The 22,072-nt window shown below is 39.9% G+C and overlaps 2 protein-coding genes across 7 annotated transcripts in view; one reads left to right on the top strand and one right to left on the bottom strand.

Annotated features, from left to right (window-relative positions):
• SEPTIN10 (septin 10) overlaps window positions 1-14,694 on the bottom strand; it is a 121,419-nt gene extending 106,725 nt beyond the window's left edge. For 4 of the 6 annotated variants that reach the window (XM_047852089.1, XM_047852091.1, XM_047852088.1 and 1 more), the window contains exon 1: window positions 14,220-14,690. In XM_047852089.1, coding sequence (XP_047708045.1) covers window positions 14,220-14,246 — 27 coding nt within the window. In that variant the 5' untranslated portion in view covers window positions 14,247-14,690. Of the gene's footprint in view, window positions 1-14,219 lie in introns of all 6 variants that reach the window. The other 2 variants (XM_047852093.1, XM_047852092.1) reach the window with 2 other exon arrangements.
• A 190-nt stretch (window positions 14,695-14,884) lies between these two features.
• Window positions 14,885-19,348, top strand: SOWAHC (sosondowah ankyrin repeat domain family member C). Its single transcript, XM_047852087.1, has one exon. The coding sequence runs from the start codon at window positions 15,049-15,051 to the stop codon at window positions 16,684-16,686; it is 1,638 nt and encodes a 545-aa protein (XP_047708043.1). The 5' UTR covers window positions 14,885-15,048; the 3' UTR covers window positions 16,687-19,348.
• The last annotated feature ends 2,724 nt before the right edge of the window (window positions 19,349-22,072 follow it).

Below are 22,072 nucleotides of genomic sequence, written 5' to 3'. Positions count from 1 at the left end.
GTTCTCTCTGAAACATATTAAATTGGAAATGCCTACTAGATGCTGAAGTGGAGGTACTAGGTAGGTAGCTGGATAGACAAGTTGAGAGTGAAGGATCTCTAGATCACAGGTGAAAATTCTGAAGTCATCAGTACATGGCAAGTAGTCAATGCTACAGGAAGAGATGAAATCACCCACGGAGTAAAAGGTATTTAGAAAAGAGAAGGGATCACAGAAGTGAACGCTGGGGGAACTCCAACATTTAAAGGCTGGGGAACTGAGGAGCAACCAGTCTAAGTGACTGAGAAAGATCAGCCAAAGAGGGTGAAAGAAATCCAGATATATGTGGAATCCTGGAAGACAGGTAAAGAAAGCCTTTGGGGGAGGAGAGAGTATGCCACTATCATTCCTTTACGTATTGTGTGTGGTTGTTTTCAGGCCACAACAGAGTTGCATAGTTGTGAGAGACCATCTGGCTTACAACGCTGAAAATACTATTTGACCCTATAAAGAAAACCCTTAATCTAGAAGATCCTTAATCTAGAAGAATTAGAGGGCAAATAAATGAAGAAAATGTGGTACAATTTTCAGGCAGCACCAAGGCCTCCGGAGTCCAGTGGTCATGACTTAAGAGTGAGACCATTCAGCATGATTACCCTCAATCTTATTCAGCTGTGAGGCTGCATGAGCAGAGTCTGGAGATAGTATAATTTCACTGTGTGTGGCTTTTGCCAATGAAGAATGATGAAGCAAGGAAGGGAACTGAGACACGCAAGGAAATGGCTATAAATGTTATGAGGAAGGACTTACAACTGGGCAAAAAGGGGAAAGAGCATGGAAGACATGAAGGAAGGGAAAAGGTAGTAGGAACAACAGGTCAGGTCAAAGAATTGTGGGACTTGGTACCACAGGGAGTAAACAGAAAAGGTAGGAGGTGTGGCTGAGTGGACTGCCTGGAGGGGCTGCATTTACAGGGAATAACAAGGTCAAGATATTAACCACAAGAAGGACAGGTGAAAGCAGGGAACAGAATACAAGACATTGAAGGAGAAGAGGCCAAAAACTGAAAGGCAGGGTACTGAAAGGATAATACATGTGGATACTGAAATCCCATAGAATTACCACAGATCTAACGTTGGAGAATCACAGGGAGCCAGTACCTACACCATCAAGCATGGAGGCAGATAAGTTTCAGAGATGAATGTAACAGAGAGATAGTGAGTATACAGTGGGATAGCTGATTGAAAGTCAAGAGAGAATGTTTAGGGAGGAGAGGAGAATGATCTGGAAGTGGCAATGAGGAGTAAAGGGTCAACCAGGCCGTCTCCAGGTTTTGTGCTACAAGAGGTATCCATTAGTGACAGGAATCCTGGAAACATAGCTCTCGCAAATTTCCTCTGGGAAAAGTTTAGTCACATGTAAATTTAGTAAAATATTACTATATTCTGACTAAAATAACCAATACGTAAGGAAGGCTTAATCCATTTTAACCCAAGAAAAGCAGTGGGCAGAACTCTTTAGGGAGCTGTGAAACATGACACAGGTAATAAATAAATGAAGTTTTTTATTGCCCCTCTTTTATACACTTTGACAAAAAGGAGTATCACAGTGTGATGATGCCCTGTTCCCTCTCTATGCCAATCCTTTTGTCTTAGACCATAGTCTCCTTTGGTACTATGGCCTCACTAAGGCCCTACAGGATTTGACCACCATCTATTTCTGCAGCTTCATGTTGTTCTTGATGACCCCTTTCGGCATGTTTTCAGACATGTCAAAGCTCTACCCCAGCAATTATCATTACCTCTGCTTGGATACCCTTTCTATCCTTGGTCCCATACAAAAGCTCCTCCTCTCAAGGAGCTTAGTGAAGAGGAGGCAGTTAAACAAGAAAGCAAAGTGTGGTCAATATCATGAAGGAAAGAGAGTGATGTGAGCCAGAGCAGTCAAAGGAGAGGGGAGGGTAGATTTCCAACAAGGTGCAAATGCAATTCAATGTGGAAAGGATAGTGTTTTTTAAAAATGGTGCCAGAGGGATGCCTGGGTGGCTCAGTTAGTTAAGCATCAGATTTGAGTTCAGGTCATGATATCGAAGTCCATGAATTCAAGCCCCACGTCAGGCTCTGCGCTGACAGCTCAGAGCCTGGAGTCTGCTTTGGATTCTCTCTCTCTCTCTCTCTCTCTCTCTCTCTCTCTCTCTCTGCCCCTCCCTCACTTGCACTCTGTCTCTGTCTCTCAAAAAAAAATAAACATTTAAAAAGAAATTTAAAAATGGTGCCAGAATAATTAAGATTCCGATATCTGCCCCCAAAAAACAAAAACAAAAACAAAAAAGGAACCTGGTAACATATACAAAAATTAACTCAAAACAGATTGTATACATAAAACCTTGTGGCCTTAGATTAGACAAAAACTTCTTAGCTACCACACCAAAAGCATGATCCATAAAAGAAAAAAATGATAAATTGAACCTAATAAACCAAAAAAGTTTCTGCTCTTCAAGACACTGTTAAGAGAATGAAAACTCAAGACATATACTTTGATTGATAAAACATTTGTAAATTATTTATATCATAAAGGAATATGAGAAATATATATCTTTTTAAAACTTGTACAACTCAATAATTATACAATAACTTAATTTTAAAAATGGGAAAATATTTGAACAGATACTTCACCAGGAATACAGAGATGGCAAATAAGCAAATGACAGTAGCTCAACATCATCACTCATTAGATAAAGCCAAATAAATTACAAGATATGACCATATACCTATAAAAATGACTTTTTAAAAAACTAACAATACTGGCAAAGATGCAGAACAACAAGGGCTCTCAGTCATTATTGTTAGGAAAGCAAATTGGTACAAACATTTCGGAAAACAGTTTGACAGCTTCTTAAATACGTACCTACCATTCTACTCAGCAATCTTACTCCTAGATATCAACCCAGATGAAATAAAAAACTTATATTCACATAAAAGCCTGTATGTGAATGTACACAGTGATTTTATTCAAAACTGTTAAAAACTGGAAACAGCCCAAGTATTCCTCAAATAAAGAATGAACAAACTCAACTGTGACACATCCATACAATGGAATACTACTCAGCAATAAAAAGGAACATGCAACAACATGGACAAATCTCAAAAGTATTGCATTCAGTGAAAGAAGCCAGCTCAAGGCTACAATAATTCCATATGTAGGACACTCTGGTAAAGGCAAAACAACAGGAGCAGAAAACTGATCAGTGATTGTCAGAGATGGAGGAGGACTACAAAGAAGCACAAAGGAATAACAGGGGATGGAAATGGTGATAGAAATGTTCTATATCTTTGATTTTAGTTGTAGTTACACACAACTATATGTGTTCATCAAAACTCCTAAGACTTTATAATAAAAAAGGGTAAATTTCACTACACCTAAATTATACCTCAATAAAAAAGCTTAATTTATGAAGATATAACAAAATTTTCTAACTAAACATAAGTAATCAATTCACGAGAAAGCAGAGGCTAACAAAAACTTAGAATATGTGAGGATAAACTAGGTCATTGAGACAATAAATGATAATTTGTAAGCAGCAATAAAAAAGTAAATATACACCAAAATAAGCAAATGCAAAAGGAGATTAAAATATTTTCTCCAATTGCTCAAATTACAATTCAGTATGAAGTTCTTTTGGCTTTCAGAGTTAGGTGGAAACTGCAAATTAGATTTCTTTTCTATACAACAGAATCTCTGTTACTATATGACAAGCAGCCTGTCTTCTCCCAAAACAGAGATCCCCTAGAAATGATCTCAATGGCCCATGTCACAGTAGAGAAGAATTAACATGACATCAGTATAAATGTATGGCTTGAGAAGGCTGTTAGAATTAATTGCTTATGGTGGCAACAGACGCAAACTGTTGGAGCACTAAATAACTGCCAAAGCCATGTAGGAGGGCCTGGGACAAGGAGGTACAACGACAACATAAACAAAACAAGACTTCTCAGCAAAATTTGAGAAAGTTAAGCCTCATCCCTCCAAAATGAAAATAACAGTTCTGACCTCCTAGGGTTGGGAAGATAAATGTGATATTACAACTAAAGTACTTGTCACAGTGAATGCACTTTAGCATTTGGTATTATCCAATTACCCCAGTGGATTTACTCAAAGCAGCAAAGGAGAAAACCATATAAAAATGTATCTTGAATACTTTAACTTTTGCAAAGATCTTTAAAGATTACTAGACCACTAAAAAAAGTAAAAGTATGTACAAAGAAATTGAAAATAATGGGTAAAGTTCACTTTAGTTTTAAAAAAAAAAAACCTTAAAAAATTTTAAGTGAATTTTCTCTTGATTGGTAAATACAATTAAAAGGCATCTCATGTTCAGGCGTCTGGGTGGCTTAGTTGGTTAAGCATCCAAGTCTTGATTTTGGCTCAGGTCATGATCTCACAGTTCGTGAGCCCTCCCTCGGGCTCCACACTGTCAGTGCAGAGCCTGCTTGGGATTCTTTCTCCCTCTCTCTCTGCCCCTCCCCCCACTCGCTCTCACTCTCTCTCACTCTCTCTCAAAATAAATAAACATTTAAAAAAAAAAACAAATATATCTTTTTATTTTCAAAACGGATTCAATCATTTCTGGCTTAATCCGCAGTGCTAAGTAACATTCCAGCTAAAAGGTATACATTCAACTAAGAAAAATATGGCTGTGCACATTTTATATTCATCTATGAAAAAAACAGCATACAGATGACTCACAAAATACCTTTCTACACATATCATGATAAACAGAATAACAGGACTCCTTGCTGTCTCTATAAGCATAGCTCACACAGAAGGTAGGATAAACTTGACCTAGTTCTTAAGAGGAGAGGTAAAAGGAGATCAGAGAAGATGTCTCATGGTTCTCCCATCTTCTCTTTGGTAAACCCCTGGATCATATGACAATAGGCTGTCTGAAACTAGCTTGAAGGGGTTAGAGCACCCATTATACCTGGCAAGGACCTGCAAGGCCAGATCATCCTCCTGGTCTTACCCCACATCCAAATCTCAAACACAATTATCTTTTCTTTCCCAATGGTAGCCCCTTCTTCTTCCTATGTATATATTACTTTGTTCAACATATGGCATTATTTTAGTTTATTTTTCAATTTAATACATTACTCAAGTCTGATATTCCAGCAAATAATCCTGTGTCTCCTATCTAATTTCTACGTCTGGTCATAAGCATTTCTGGGACCTATCTTTTGTTAACTAAATGATGACTATGCAATCTCTAAAATACTGCCATATATTTACTTTTTTACATCTGTCAGTTGTCTCAGGCTTAGTATCAGATTATGTAGGATTCCTTAAATGGAAAAAGACCTGGGACAGCCTTAAATGGAACTTGGCTGAGAGGGTATATCTTTATCCCTCTCCCCTAATAGAGGTTCTACAGCCTTAGCTCTCCCATGTTCCTATCACAGAAACTACCACTTCCTGTCACTTCAGTTTTCAAGCATCTTCCCCTATAAGAGAAAGAAGTAGAAGTGAAATTCTAAAGCCTAGGGTCCTTCTCCTCAGCTTGTATCTCCCTTAGGATACATTTCAAAAATCTTTCACATGCTGTTTGCCTTTACCTTCCTTTCTAGCCTCAATACCCAGTTCACTTTTTAAAATTTGCCCCAACAATTTATTTACTCTGTAACTTAAAATGATCTAGTGTCTGAAAAAACAGACTGAAAGAAACTGAAAATTCTAGAATTCCCAATGTAATCAATTCATGGTTACTGAGAGAATATGGTAACCATGTTTCTTCAAACCAAGGTCTAAAGGGATCATGTACTAAGACACCTGGCACTGTTCCAGGACTCAAGACTTCTCTAGGTAAAACTGTAATCACACACCTTCATTTGTCTATGATAATATGGTTTATAGGGAGCCAAAGGGAAACCTGTACACCTGACATAACATTATTTAAATTGAACAAAACAGAGAAGGAAAAGGGGGCTGCCAAAATATAATACTGAACAACTTTAAGACTGGCAAACAAGGGAGGGGTGCCTGAGTGGCTCAGTCAGTTGAGCATCCAACTCTTGATTTCGGCTGAGGTTGTGATCCCAGGATCATGGGATATAGCCCTGACTGGGGCTCTGAGCTGAACATGGAGCCCACTTGAGATTCTCTCTCTCTCCCTCTGCCCCTCTCCCCAGCTCGTGCTTGCTCTCTCTCTCTCTCTCTCTCTCTCTCTCTCTCTCTCTAAAAAAAAAAAGACTGGCAAACAAAATTCACCTTTAAAAGAAGCAATGGAATAATACTGGGCAATGAGAAAGAATGTAGCAATGTGGATGGAACTAGAGAGTGTTATGCTAAGTGAAATAAGTCTTACAGAGAAAGACAGATACCATATGTTTTCACTCTTATGTGGATCCTGAGAAACATAACAGAAGACCATGGGGGGAGGGGAAGGAAAAAAAAAGTTACAAGGGAGGGAGCCAAACCATAAGAGACTCTTAAAAACTGAGAATAAACTGAGGGTTGATGGGGGGGGGGGGAGGGGGGGGAGGAAAGAGGGGAAAGTGGGTGATGGGTATTGAGGAGGGCACCTGTTGGGATGAGCGCTGGGTGTTGTATGGAAACCAATTTGACAATAAATTTCATATAAATAAATAAATAAATAAATAAATAAATAAATAAATAAAAATTTAAAACATAAGGAAATAATTTTTTAAAAAAAGAAAACAGAAAGAAAATCCTACAGTTATGACATCTTGAAGGGGGAGGAATTGTTTTAAAGAAGGGACCAGCAACAAGAAATTCTGAAATATTAAATAACTAATAAAATGTGTCCATTAAATTTAGCAATAAAGACGTCTTCCTAAGAAAAAAAAAAGAAGATGTTCTGGAATGAACTTTGAGTTCTACTATATTTAAATTATTTTAGCTAAATCCTCAATGAAAAATCTCTAGACTGGGGTGCCTGGGTGGCTCATTCCATTAAGCGTTCGACTCTTGATTTTGGCTCCGGTCATGATCTTGCATTTTTGAGTTTAAGCCCCTCATCAGGCTCTGAGCTATCAATGTGGAGCCTGCTTGGGATCCTCCCCCTCTATCTCTGCCCCTCACCCACGCATGCCCCCCCTTTCTCAAAATAAAAAAAAAAAAACTTAAAAAAAAAGAAAAATCTCTATACTTGCTAAGAAATGCAAAAAAGAGCAGTTAATTTCAAATAAGTGTAACTGCCAAAGACAAATTTTCAAAAATGGGAAGAATATTAGAGCATAACATGCATATTTACTAAAGGTAATACTAACAAAATCTAAATGCTATATCCCAGTCTACTACATCATAATATTTATTTTAAAGGTATTTAAAATGAGAGTTTTTAATCTTTTATTTATGTTATTGAAACTATAAATGTGATTCCTACTTCCCTGATCTTCAAACCAGTAGTAGATACATATCTTACAAGGTGTTAAGTAAATTTTTAAAATACAGCATCATCTAAATCAAATTTCCTTCCAATAAATGACAAGAAATTGTAAAAATTAAAGTTCCCAGTAAAAGAGCTTTTACAATCAGGTATTTTGTATTAGGAATACTTAAAATCTTAAGCAGAGAAAGCTATATTTAATATGGTTAAAAATGAGGTCTGATACACATTCCTAAAGACAGAAAATCTATTTGTAGTAAAATATAAAATTTTAAAAGCACCCTTCTTCTTCCTCCTCTTCCACACACTGAAATACATACATACATACCAGTACAAATAGGTATAGTCTGGGACTATGTTAGGATCAAAATCAGTCTGGAAATACCTAAAAGGTATGAGACTATCTGTGTCCAGCCTGGATGAAGGTGGAGCTTCACGAAAGCATAAATGTAGACTAAGAAATAGCTCCTGGCTACCTACAAGAATTCATAATTTAAGCATTTAACATTGAACAAGAATAAAATGATTCAAGGTGAACTTATTTTCCATGTAAAATATAATCAACATCTGTCCTCAACAATATAAAATCATGGCTATGAAGGATACAAAGGATATTACAGGCTCTCTTCCTGAAGACAGATCATTTAATAGAGGGGGAAAATGCAAGGCTCATTACAATTTAATTGATGCAAAAAGTTAAGTAACAATACAAACATAAGTTAGGAAGTATTACAAGGTAGCATGTGACTAAGTGGCAAACGAGTAGTATGACAGATTGTCAAGGATTAGAATTCTCTGGAAAAGTTTTAGAGAAGGTGAGAAAGGAACTTGGTCTTTCATTATCCCATAATGATTATAGGATATGGATCAGTAGGAAAGAAGTCTCTCCAGATGATGAAATGAAAATACATCAAAGCACTGAGGTGGTCATTAATTCCAAGACATGAAAGTAAAGAATTAAGAATCACAACTTTGAAATGGAAAATAAAATGAGGGAAGCCTCTAAGATACAAACATCCTCACTGAAAGATAACTAAAAAAGAAACATAAGAGTTCTGAAGCATTGCAGCTGAAAGAGGAAATGACAAATACAGATAAGAACTGAAAAAATATGGATACCATTTAAAAGTTTTGGTAAGTGGGAATTTATAGGTGCTTTTCTCAGGAGAAAGGAAAAGGTAATTAATGTTATTTCAAGATCTATTATCACAGTCAGCAATATATAACTATATAGTCAAGATCTTTTGAAATAAAACTTATGCAATTACTAATAAGGGGCATCCTGGAGACTGGCAGAAACAATATGCCAAGAGCAGATCTCACCATCACCAGCTATGATTCCATCAGCAAAATACAAAACTTTCAGAGTCTTGATGTCCTCTTCTCTTAAAAAAACAAAACAAAAAAAACCTGGAAACCTGAGTATCAAGAGAGATTTAATATAACTCTTTAAATAATAAAGGTAGAATGAAAACGAAAATAAAACATACCCAAATTTGTGGGACACAGCTAAAGCCATGCTGTGAGGAAAGTTCACACCATCAAGTCCATATATTAGAAATGAGGAAGTCTCAAATCAATGATCTGAGGTCTGCCGTAAAAACTTAGAAAAAGAGCAAAATAAACCGAAAACAAGCAAATGAAAGGAAATAAAGATCATAAATCAGTTATATTTAAAACAGAAAAACAAGGGCACCTGGGTGGCTCAGTTAAGCATCAGACTTCCGCTCAGGTTATGATCTAACGGTTTGTGATATCAAGCCCTGCATCAGGCACAGAGCCTGCTTCAGATCCTCTGTCTCCCTCTCTCTCTCTGCCCTCCCCTGCTCCTGCTCTCTCTCTCTCTCAAAATAAACTTTAAAATAAATGAATAAATAAATAAAATAGAAAAACAACAGAGAAAAATCAATGAAACAAAGCAGGTTCTTTGAAAAGATGAATGAAATTGACAAACTTCTAACAAGACTAACCAAGAAAGGCAGAAGACACAATATGACCCTATTAGGAATGGAACAGGGAGGGATGCCTGGGTGGCTCTGGTGGTTAAGTGTCTGACTTGGCTCAGGTCAAGACCTCACACTCTGAGTTCAGGCCCAGCATCCAGGCTCTCTGCTGACAGTGCAGAGCCAGCTTCAGATCCTGTCCCCACCCCACCCCCTTCTCTCTGCCCCTCCCCTCCACCCACATCCTTTCTCTCTCACACAAATAAAACATTAAAATTAAAAAAAAAATAATGGAACAGGGAATATTATTACAGGCCCCAAAGACATCAATATAAGGGAATATTATTAACAACTTCATACACATAAAAATAACAACTTAGAAGGAATGGATCACAAAACCACCCGCTACCACAACTCACCCAATATGAAATAATATTAATAGCCACATAACAACTAAGGTAATTAAATCTGTAATTTTAAAACTATAAAAAAGAAATCTCCACACTCATATGGTTTCACTAAAGAAGTCTATCAAACATTTAAGGAAGAATTAACACCAATACTATACATACAGTCTCTTCCAGAAAAAGGAGGGAACACTTCCCAATTAATTTTATGAAACTATTATTACCCTGATACCAAACTAAATAAAGACAATACAAAAACCTACAGACCAAAATCCCTCGTGAATTTGATAGAACATCTACAAAAAATCTACATCTGTGATAAAAGACTGAATGTTTTCCCCCCATCACAAACAAAGCAAGGATGTCTGTTCTCACCACTCTTATTCAAATAATGTTACAAGTCCTAACCAGCATAAATAAGGCAGCAAGAGGCAGACTAGAAAGAAAGAAATAAAACTGTCTCTATGTGTAAATGACAAGATTTTCTATGAAGAAAATCCCAAGGAATCTAGGAGGAATCCCAGTTCCTAGAATAAATGAATTCAGTAAGGTCAAAGGACACAAGATAAACATACAAAAATCAACTGTATTTTCACATGTTAACACTGAATATGTGGACAATAAAATTAAAAATGCAATACAATTTACAATTGCTTAAAAAATGAAATGGGTTTAAATCTAGTAAAACATACAGGACTTGTATGCTGAAAACTACATAATGCTGATGAAAGAAATGAAAGAAAATATAAAGAAATTGGAAGAGATACCATGTCTATAAATTGGAAGATTCAACATAGTAGAGACTTCAATTCTCCCTAAATTGATATACAGATTTAATACAATTCCTATCAAAATCCTACCAAAATTCTCTGTAGATATAGACAAGACTATTCTAAAACTTATAATGAAAGGCACAGTAACTAGAATAGCCAAAATAATTTCTGAAAAAATAAGAATAAAGTGAGAGGAATAAGTCTACTCTATTTCAAAACTTACATAGCTACAAGAATCAAGACTATGTGCTAGTGCTAATAGGGAACCCAGAAATAGATCCACACAGTTATGTTCAAATGGTTTTTTGGCAAAGGGCAAAAGCAATTCAATAGAGGATAGACAACATTTTCAATAAACGGTATTGGAGCATCCATAGGCCAAAAAATTACACTTGATCTAAGTCTTATACCTTATACAAAAATTAACTCAAAATGGGTCATGGGCTTAAATGTAAAACACAAACCACAAAACTTTTAGGAGAAAAATAAGAAAACGTTTGAGATCTAGGGTTAGGCAATGAGCTCTTAGACTTGACACCAAAAGTATAATCCATAGAAGGAAAAACATAAAATAGATTTAATCAAAATTGAAAATTTTTGCTCTGCAAAAGACTCTGTTAAGAGGATGAAACAACAACAACAACAACACAACAGACTGAGAAAACATTTGCAAACTATGTATCAAGAAAGGACTAGCATCCAGAACATATTTAAAAAGAAAACTCTAAAATCAACAGTAAACAAAATCCAATTCAAAAATGGGCTGAAGAAATGAAGAGACATTTCACTTGAGAATATGCAGATGACAAATAAGCCCATGAAAAGATGCTAATATCATTAGCCACTAGGGAAATGCAAATTAAAACCACGTACCTGTGATACATACATACATATATACCTATCAGAATGTCTAAATAAAAAATAGGAACACTAAATGCTGATGAGGATGTGGATTGATCCTTCATAACATCTCTGGTGGGAATGGAAAACAGTACAGAAACTCTGGGAAACAGTTTAGCAGTTTCTCAATAAAACTAAACATGCAACTGCCATGTGACGCAGCAACTACACTCCTGGCAATTTATCCCAGAGGATTGAAGACTTATGTTTTCTTTTTTTATATATATACTAAATATAATTTATTGTCAAATTGGTTTCCATACAACACCCAGTGCTCATCCCAACAGGTGCCCTCCTCAATGCCCATCCCCTACTTTCCCCACTCAGCCCTCAGCTTGTTCCCAATATTTAAGAGTCTCTTATGGTTTGCCTCCCTCCCTCCCTCCTAACTTTTTTTTCCCCTTCCCCTTCCCCTCCCTCATGGTCTTCTGTTAAGTTTCTCAGGATCCACATTAGTGAAAACATATGGTATCTGTCTTTCTCTGCCTTACTTACTTCACTCAGCATAATACCCTCCAGTTCCATCCACTGAAGACTTATGTTTTCATTAGGTGACATTATATATTACTATACTGGAATGTTTATAGAAACCTCCTTCATAGTAGCCCAACAATGGGACTACCAGATGTCCTTCAAACAAAGGTGGTATATCCATACCATGGAATACTACTCAGCAATTAAAAGGAGCAACTCAATGACACATCCAACAACCTGGATGAAAGCTCCAGAGAATTTTGCTCCATGAAAAAAAAGCCAATTCCAAAAGGTTATATACTATGTGAGTCCATTATATAACAGTCTTGAAATGAGAAAATTATAGAAATAAAAAACAGATTAGTGGTTGTCACGGGTTAAGGAGGAAGTGAGGTACAAATGAAGTGGATGTGGTATAAAAGGGAAACTTGTGGGATGCTGTGATGATGGAAATTTACCTTCACAGTATCAATGGCAACGTCCTGGTTGTGGTCTTGTACTATGGTTTTACAAGATGTTATTATTAAAAAAAAACTGGATAAATGGTACAGAGGATCTCATTATCTCTTAACTGCAAGACTGCACCTGAATCTTCAATTACTTCAAAATAAAAAGTTTAATTAGAAAATAAAAGTACACTTACTATTGCAAAATAAGTACAGCAGTTGACAAGCAATCCAACACCAATTAAATGAAGTGATCTCTTCAGCTCAAGTTTAATTCTGAAGATGACTGTGAATGAGTTTATAAAATATTTTCCTCACCCACACATGCACACAAAGCAACTGTAATGCAGTTCAGACAGAAAAACTGATATTTCTCTAAACATGTGACAAAAGTGTCCAGAGACCTGGGCTGAATCAGGGAGAAAAATCCTTGTCCAGGATCTATCAAAGAAACTGGCTGTGTAACTTTCCACACATCACCTAATCTCTCAGGCTACAATCTGAACTCTGTTTCTACAATCTAATTTAAGAGCTTAGACCAGTAATTCCCAAACTTTTTGGTCTCAGGCCCACATAGAGCTTTTGCTTACCTGGCTTACAACCATTAATATTTACAGTGTTATTAATTAAAACAGAAATTTCTTATTTTTTTAAGTTTATTTATTTTGAGAGAGAAACAAAGACAGCAAGCAGGGGAGGGGAAGAGAAAGACAGAATCCTAAGCAGGGTCCATGCTGTCAGTGCAGAGCCCAACACGGAAGGGGGGGTTGGGGGGGGGCAGGCAACCATGAGATCATGACCTGAGATGAAACCAAGAGTCCCAGAGACTGAGCCACCCAGGCACCTCTAAACAAAATTTTTTTAAAGGACAAGTACACACATTAGCCCCCAGAATGGCGAGGTCATTCCACATCATGTAGCCTCTGGAAAACTCGTTTTACACTCATAACAGCAAGAGTGTGAAAAAGGCAAATAACAGCTTGGTATTGTTACAAAAATAATTGTGACCACACTTTGGGAACCACTGGCTTACTATATCAAGTGAGGTAAATATATAAGTGATTTTAAAAGTATAAAATATTGTGGGTGCCTGGGTGGCTCAGTGGTTGAGCATGCCACTCTTCCTCTCTGGTCATGATTCCAGGGTCCTGGGATCCAGTTCTGCCTCGGGCCAGAGCTGATCAGGGTGTCTGGGTAAGATTCTCTCTCCCTCTGTTCCTCTCCCCTGCTCTCTCTCCCTCTAAAGTAAAAAAATAAAAAAATAAAAAATAAAAAATAAAAAAAAGTATAAAACATTGAACAAATTAGTCACATACATCATTTTAAGGTTCAAGGGTGCCAAAGCAAAAAACAAACAAAAAAGGCTCAAATCATAAAGAGTAAGGGAAGAGTATACAAATGTAAAATATTACACTACTATTGCATTAATCTGTGCCTCCAAAACCGTTACAAAAATGATGGATCCACAATCGCTGTTTCAGATTTAACTTTTGGTTAGACAGAGAAGCCGTGCAAAAAACTCCCAGCCACTCCAGCAACGTGGGGTCGGGAGGCTGGGGAGTCCGCCCTCTGCCTCCGCTTCTGGCAGCGGGAACAGCCCCGCTCCCTGCCTCCCGCGCTAAGAGAGAATCCCTTCCTCCCAGCAGGGTCGGACCATCCCGCCTCGGGAGCCCGGGGATGACCGGCCGAGAGGGCAATGGGAGCTGAGGAGCGGCGCGGCTCACAATCCCGGCCACGACTGGACGGGGCCTGTGTTAAGGGGCCCCAAGCTCCGGACTGAGGAAGTTACGCTGGGACCCTGGGAAAGGCGGGGCGGCGGCCCGGGGACTCGGGCCCAGGGTGGAGGGGGCAGCGCTTGGCAACGGAGGGGTCGTGAGGAGTCGACAGGGACTCACCAGATGCCGCGCCACCTCAGAGGTCATGGTCCCGAGCGGGAGCTGAGCGGAGGCTGGGGTCTCAGCGAAGTGGGGTTTCAGCCCGGGCCCCCGAGCGTAGCGTCCCGACCGCGAAGGGAGCAAAGGGGCGCCGGGAAGAGTTGAACGCGCGGGGCGCGGACCGGAGGCGGTGTAACCGGCGAGGCCAGCCTCCGCGGGAGAGGGGGGTAGGGGTGTCCGGGGAAAGGGGAGGGGCCAAGTCTAGTAGCCTCAGTGACGCGAGGGCAGAAAGCCAGAGGGCTAAGGCCCCGCCAGGCAGGGCGCGCGACATTAACCGCGCCAAATAGTTGCGCGCGTGCGCGAAGGGAGCCTCTCTCAGGAGTATCCCCTCGACGCCTCAGAAGACGACAAACCCAAGCGGAGGGAGAGTGACTGGAAGAGATTCAGGACCTTAGGAGAAAGACGCGCGGAAAAAACTCAGCCAGCAGGCGGCGGGTGGGTGCAGTGATTGCCGGCCCGCGCTAAGGCCGGAAGTGGGCGGGCCATGGGGCGGGGGGGCGTGCCCGCCGACGGCCGGCCTGAAGCCGTGCTAGCGGCCAGCGCGGGGACCGGAAGTGGGCGGTCTTGGGGGGGCGGGGTGAAGCCGTGGGGGCGGGGCTGTCGGGGGGGTGTTCCCCAGGGGCGCGGCCCCAGTGAGGCGGTGGCGGCGTCTCCTGCCGAGGACGCTCTGGCAAGAATCCACTGGAGCCAGGCGATTGGACTCTACGTCCCTCAGAAGCCAGTGTTTTCAAGCGGGCCGCGATGGGGCCGGGTTGAGCCACCCGCCGCGGGAGGAGCAGGGCGGCCACGGATGGAGGGGCCCGTGGAGCTCAGCCCAGAGGCCGTGCTGCGTTTCCTCGCGGAGCGCGGGGGCCGGGCCCGGCACGCCGAGCTGGTGCAGCACTTCAGAGGTGCTCTGGGCGGCGAGCCGGAGCAGCGCGCCCGCGCCCGCGCTCTCTTCAAGGAACTGGTCAATGCCGTGGCCACGGTGCGCACCGACCCTGCTGACGGCTCTAAGTACGTGCACCTTAAAAAGAGGTTCTGCGAGGGACCCCCCCAGTCAGAAGCCGCGCCCTCGCGTGACCTGCCCAGCATCTCGGTGACCGTAGAGCCAGAGTCCAGTAGCGGCGCCCCAAGGACGCCCGACGGCCGGGTCGAGACCCAGGAAGGCGGCTTGTGCCCAGAGGTGGCGTCTCCCGAGGCGTCCTCGGGTCCAGACTGCGAGCAGAGCCATGGGGAGACACCGGCTGCCGCGCTTGGGCCGGCAAGCCTGACTGGCGACAGCCTGAGCGGGCCGCCACTGAGCGGCGGGGCCCGGAGGAAAAGCTCTCAGCGCGAGGTCCAGCCTTCCCCCCGGGGACCGGACCCCGGGCCCAGCGAGGACCTAGAGCCCCCACCCCATGGCTGCGAGGAGACGGACGCGGGCAGCTCCCCCGGCGGCGGCGTCACCACCCCAAAATCTACGCGCCAGAACCTTAGGGACCTTGTGATGGGCAGCTCACCGCAGCTGAAGAGGAGCGTCTGTCCTGGGGGCAGCAGCGCGGGGACCTCCTCTGGGGGAGGACGCGGCAAAGGCGGGGGCGACTCAGACAGCGCATCCGTCGCTTCGTCGTCGGCAGAGGAGGAGAGCAGCGGTGGGGGATCCGTGACGCTGGACCCTCTGGAACACGCCTGGATGCTCTCAGCCTCTGACGGCAAGTGGGATAGCCTGGAAGGGTTGCTCACCTGTGAGCCCGGCCTGCTGGCCAAGAGGGACTTTATAACTGGCTTCACCTGCCTGCACTGGGCCGCCAAGCATGGCAGACAGGAGCTCCTTGCCATGCTGGTCAATTTCGCTAACAAACACCAGCTGCCAGTGAACATTAACGCCAGGACGAGCGGAGGTTACACTGCCCTGCACTTAGCTGCCATGCACGGGCACGTGGAGGTGGTGAAGTTGCTGGTGGGGGCTTACGACGCAGACGTGGACATTAGGGACTACAGTGGGAAAAAGGCCTCTCAATACCTGAGTCAGAGCATCGCTGAGGAGATCAAGAACCTGGTGGGAGCCCTGGATGAGGATGATGGAGAGAGTGCCAGTGGCAGCGGGGGTGGGCGATGGAGGCTTTCAAAGGTGCTCCCTTCGCACCTCATCACCTACAAACTCTCACATGTCTTAGAGGATGGAGGGGATCATCACCATCACCATCACCACCACCACCACTTGACTGAGGGATGGGCTGGAGGCAAAGCAAAGGATCCAGGTCGCAAGGCCTCCGGCAGCTCTAGTGGACGAATAAAACCCAGACTCAACAAAATCCGCTTCCGAACCCAGATCATCCACACTACACCCTCTTTCAGAGACCCAGAGCAGCTACTGGAGGAAGGAGAGGAGGAAGAGGAGGACCGGGCTCTTAAAAGCCACTCATCTTCATTCAAATTGAGACCGAAGTCCAATGTATTTGGGTAAAAATAATTTCTTTTAGAAAATTCTAGGTTTATTTGTTTTCAGGAATAGAATACTAGGAGTAGGCAAGAAAGTAAGACCAGATAAGAGGTTAAATTCTGCATTCTGACTTGGGAAGTTGGAATGGGTGGGAGGAATTACCATAACCTAGCATTCTGGGTGAAGTAAATTTCCAAGTGATTTCATCAAACCTTGCCCTAGGCCTCTTTTCCATATGCCACCCCTCTGCCCTGGAGTCCCTGTTTCTGAGGACTGGAAATGTATTTAAGTTGGGTGTACAGAATTGATGATTAAGGGATCCTTTGATTTTACCATTACTGGATGCCATGCAAAGTAAGGAATGTTGCGCTTTTATGTTTCTCTTTTTAAAAGTGGTTACTCTTCCAAGAGTGACAAGAAATGCAAATTGTAATGAAATTTTAAGTGTGAACAAAACTACATACTGCCCTGATTTTTGTTTTTTGTTTTTTACTAATTACATTTGGCTTTAGAGTAGATACAGTAGAGATACTACTGAAGGTCAGGTCAAAGTTGAAATACAAAAAGCTATTTAGAGAATAATGTGAGTAAAAATGGTATCCTGTTTGTATTAGGTAGTGCTCAGCTATTTTTTAAATAGCAATTTCAACTTTAATTACTGAACTAAAGAAATAGGCAGCATTCACTTTTAAGTTAATCTGTACTCTGGTTTTCTTTTAACTTCTCTAAGACCACTGCACTTAGTGTTAAGGTACATTATTAATAACTACACAAAATTTTATTTGAAGAAAACACTTGATGACCTATGGTACTTTTAAGTAAAATGTTGCCTCTGGTTCTGATTCTCAGTAATTTGTTTTGCTAGTCTAACAGTCTAAATTTGTCAGAGTTTTTATTCTGGGGATCATTTGTTCTATTTGACATGACCCTATTTGGTGGTGCTTAGAGTTGAATTGCCTACAGAAGCTGTTTCTGGTTTAGAGGACTAGCAAAAATTGGCATAAATGCTAGTCAGCTTATGCTTCTGTGAAGTAATTATTAAATCAACTTAATGATTCTCACATAAGGTACACTTTTTATTTTATTAATAAAATACATTCATAGTCTGTGCTTTGTACAATGTTTGCAAATATTTCTAATACTAAAGACTTTCAATTTTTCAGTGTTTCCTTGAATCTATTAGAGACATACAGTGAAGTTACTGAAAAGCTGGATAGTAAATCTACCCAGTTAAAAATAGCACTTTATAAAAGGGAAAAGAGAAGAGATGGAACTATATCTTTACTTAAATGCTGCTGGCTATTGAATTCCTTTGTATGTAAATGAAAAATGCCTTTCATTAAAATTAAGGGTGTAGTCCTTAATTACATTTCATTCAAATTTGTTAGAGTAAATGTCTTTATAATTATTATAAAATTTAACTCACAAGCATATTAAATCAATTTGTAACTAGATTCAAAACTATTTTGTGGGAGACTAATTCTAACAAGTCCTTCTCCCTTAGTCTTTTTGGTCTCATAATTGCTGAAACAGAAGTACCTGCAGCCTCTAGAGATTAAGGACTGAGTTAACAGCTTGCAGAGTGAGTGAACCAGTATATGAATCACACTGAATTGCAGAGTTTAGAGAGTTCTTAGATCTTTACTTTCCCAAGTCAAAGATTTGTACCAAGTTTGTTACACCTCTCTAGATAGCAATTGAATTTATTTAAAGGTGTATCAAAAATATTCACATAAAACATATAAACTATTATCCATTTGTGTGCCTGTTTTGTTTTAGGATTATGGAAATGGACTGTGTACATTTGACAAGCACTTTTATGCATACATGTGGGTAAAAACAGTCTAATTTTGTATAAATTAAAAGGGGGCTCTTTGAAGGTGAAAAGCAGCCATTTGTTCTGAATCCTATACATATTACCTGTAGCTAGTGCCTGACAAGCTTTATAACTTCCCACTGAGGAATCTTACATTTCATTGACATGTGTAGTGAAAGTCAACTATAAAAAGTAGATACTTCAGAACCATCTAAATGTTCTATTGAAATCAGTATTAATCTTGAAATGTGTATGTTAGTAACTAATTGCACAAAATCTATAATTTACTGGATCTTTAGAGATTGAGTCAACACTTCATTTAACCTGATTTTCACACTAAGGATATTAGCTTTTCAATAAAATATACTTTAAATTTTCAAATTCATTCCTGAGGGGAACAACTTCTAGCATTCCTTGTCATGATGTGCTTGTGTGCCATAAGTATAACATTTTCAGCTACTTAACTATACATTCCTCTAATTTTTCAGTTTCCAAGTTGAGATTATTAAAAGCAAATTATTCATATAATTTGATTTGGTGGAGTTGTGTCTGCCATTAATGGAAATATATATGTCAATTACTTAGATATTTGTTAATATGAAGCTGTGTGGTTAAAAAACCCAAGTTGCCCATGTGTCTTATAGGTACATTTGAAACTAGTGAATGCTTGTCACAATTCTCTTCACTTTTATGGTATGTAAAATGCAACTAGCTTATATAAATTGAAAATCTGGTACTATTTTATTCATGCCTGAAATCTTGGGGTCCAGGATGCCTCATCTCTTATATTTTAAATGAGTGAAACTTTGGGAGTTTAGAGTGTATAATTTGTAAAAATTTGTTTTGTCAAAATAAAAGGTTCACACTAGACTTTTTCTCTGAATTGTCTAAATCTTTGTAGTCCTTTATAGTTCATACAATGCTTTTTGATGTTCACATTTATTTGATCCCTTTCCTGTCCCTTAAAATTGAAAAGGGAATGAAAGCCGATGACTGTTCAGGGTCACGAAGTAAATAGCAGTTAGTAAGATTTTAAGATTCAGTGCTGTTCCACATTATATTTTCTGCACTTCCAATTGCCTAATTTTGGCAAAACTATTGTAGTTTGTCTTCAATGATAGAGGAATCCACTTGGACAGAAGGTAGTACTTTTACCACTACCTTAAAAAAAAACAACAACGCTGTAGTTCATGCACACACCAGCTAACTATGAGCCCTTCCTATCCAGACCAGATCTTAGGAAAGATACGGGAATACCTTTTTCAATTTTCTTCAATATCCATTAATCTTTGGACATTAATGAGCCCATTTCCTCACCAAGGAAATACTTTGATCTTCATTTTAACGAAATTCACCTCTGTTCTGATGGCAAAGGGATGCATCAGAAACCTTGATGTAATTGTCAGCCATGGCTCACTTGGGAAGATCCCATTATGATTGGTTTTGGAGATTTTTGTTGTTGCTCTTGCTTTATTACAACTTATAAAATATTTTTCAGTGCCACTGAAGAACTGAAGTCTAGTTTCTGTTTCTAGAATGACTTCTTTCCTTAGAAATAGGCATCTTAAAAGGATTCGTTGAATAGTCCACTTGAAGATCTCTGTAATTAATCCTGGTGAAAAACTTTTTTTTTTAATTTTGCTGAAGGAAGGCAATTATTTGGAGTTTCTTAGAATTTATTCCTAAAAATAAATACTCTGGGAATTTTCTGCAAAGCATTGTTCCTTCAGTGATTAGCCAGATTTTCGTGAAATAACGTTAGAAGTTAAGCAGGAAGATGACAGTTTGTGAACTCATTTTTCAAGATTCAGCAATAGAGTTGTTTGCATCTTTTTCAATTATTTTCCTCTGTATAGTATCACTTTCATGTTATACTTAAAAAAAATTTTTTAATGTTTATTTATCTTTAAGAGACAGAGAGAGACAGAGCACAAGCAGGGGAGGGGCAGAGCAAGACGGAGACACAAAATCTGAAGCAGGCTCCAGGCTCTGAGGTGTCAGCACAGAGCCCAACGTGGGGCCCGAGCCCACGAACCCCAAGACCATGACTCGAGCAGAAGCCAGACGGCCAACTGACTGAGCCACCCTGGCGCCCCTCATGTTATACTTATTTCTCCTTAATCTTCTCTTTAAATCTCATTTTCATCTCAGGAGAGGCTTCCCCATTCAGTTAAAAAGGTGTCTATTTTTCCACATTTATTGGTGAGGAATATGAGACAAGTTCCAACTCTTGCACAATACCTAGTATATTGAAGATGATAAGTGGGTTTTTTAAAAATAGAAAACGCTAAAGAAATATTTCATAATGTTGCATCATATGGATAAGTTCAGAGATATGCCCTTCTGCCAAATGAATAAAAGTAAGTATTTTTCATAGGATCTGGCTCCTAAATACTAGTCAACTACTTCATTTGCAGACCAGCCAAAAGAACAGTATTCCAACCCAGGAGGTAAAATAGGCTTTAATAGGATTTTACTTTGTGAGCAACTTAGAAGATTTTCATGAGTAAATTTCATTATAAGAAAGTTTTACCTTACAAGTTGACCCAAGTACATAATCCCTAGGAGAATCTACTTTAACTGGCTTTAAATATTCTAAGTGTTATCACGTATACAAATGACTACTTTGTGAAACCCCAAAAAGCAAAAGAATAGAGATGAAATTTAGTTTAGCTTAGAGAAATTTCTAATAGTCACTTTAAACATGATGTGGCCTGTCTTAGGAAGTAGAACATAGCCCTTGGAAATAATTGATCAGAGGTTACATGAGCACCTGAGAAGTTAAAATAGATTTAAGGCATCCTTGTGCCTGATTCTGTCTTGATAAACCTTGCTCTAGACCATATCTATTCTGACCAAGGGTTTAGCCAAAACTGGCCTGACTTTGAATGAAGTAAGTTATCCAGCAAAGTAGCACTATATAATTTTTTAACCCAAATTTATGGTGCTCTAATGAAAGAACCTGGAAGTACCTGTTAGAATACTCTTACAGGTCTCTCAGAAGCTTTGGATTTAATTTCTATAAATATAATTGAGTATTCCTGAGATCTGTCCAGAAGTTTCCAATATTAATAAACGTGATCTTTGAGTTTTGTTTTAGTCCATGCAGGCTGCTATAACAATACCATAGATTGGGTGGTTTATAACAGACATTTATTTTTCACAGTTATGGAGGCTGGGAAGTTCAAGACCAAGGCACTGCCAGATTCCATGTCTGGTGAGAACTTGTTTCCTGGTTATAGACAGTAGTCTATTCCATGTGCCCTCACATAACAAAAGAGCAAGGGAGCTCTCTGGGGTTTCTTTTACAAGAGCATTAATTCCATTCATGAGGGATCTATCTTTATGACCTAATCATCTCCCAAAGGCCTTACCTCCTAATACCATCACATTGGGGATTAGGTTTCAACATACGAATTTGGGGAGAACACAAACATTGAGTCCATAACAAGTATGCATTCAAGAGGCAATGATTTGGTTTTGGTCAGCAGTTCAATCCTATGGTTGCATGCTGAGTCTGAACTGAGGAGATTCCAAACCCAGCTAAGGGTTCTCTTTGGCTGTATGAAAACCGTTAATACTTCCAGGAAGCTT

The sequence above is a fragment of the Prionailurus viverrinus genome, chromosome A3 (assembly GCF_022837055.1).
Source record: "Prionailurus viverrinus isolate Anna chromosome A3, UM_Priviv_1.0, whole genome shotgun sequence".
Taxonomy (NCBI): domain Eukaryota; kingdom Metazoa; phylum Chordata; class Mammalia; order Carnivora; family Felidae; genus Prionailurus; species Prionailurus viverrinus.
The sequence above is the reverse complement of the archived record's forward strand: the minus strand, read 5'-3'. Positions and strand labels throughout refer to the sequence as shown.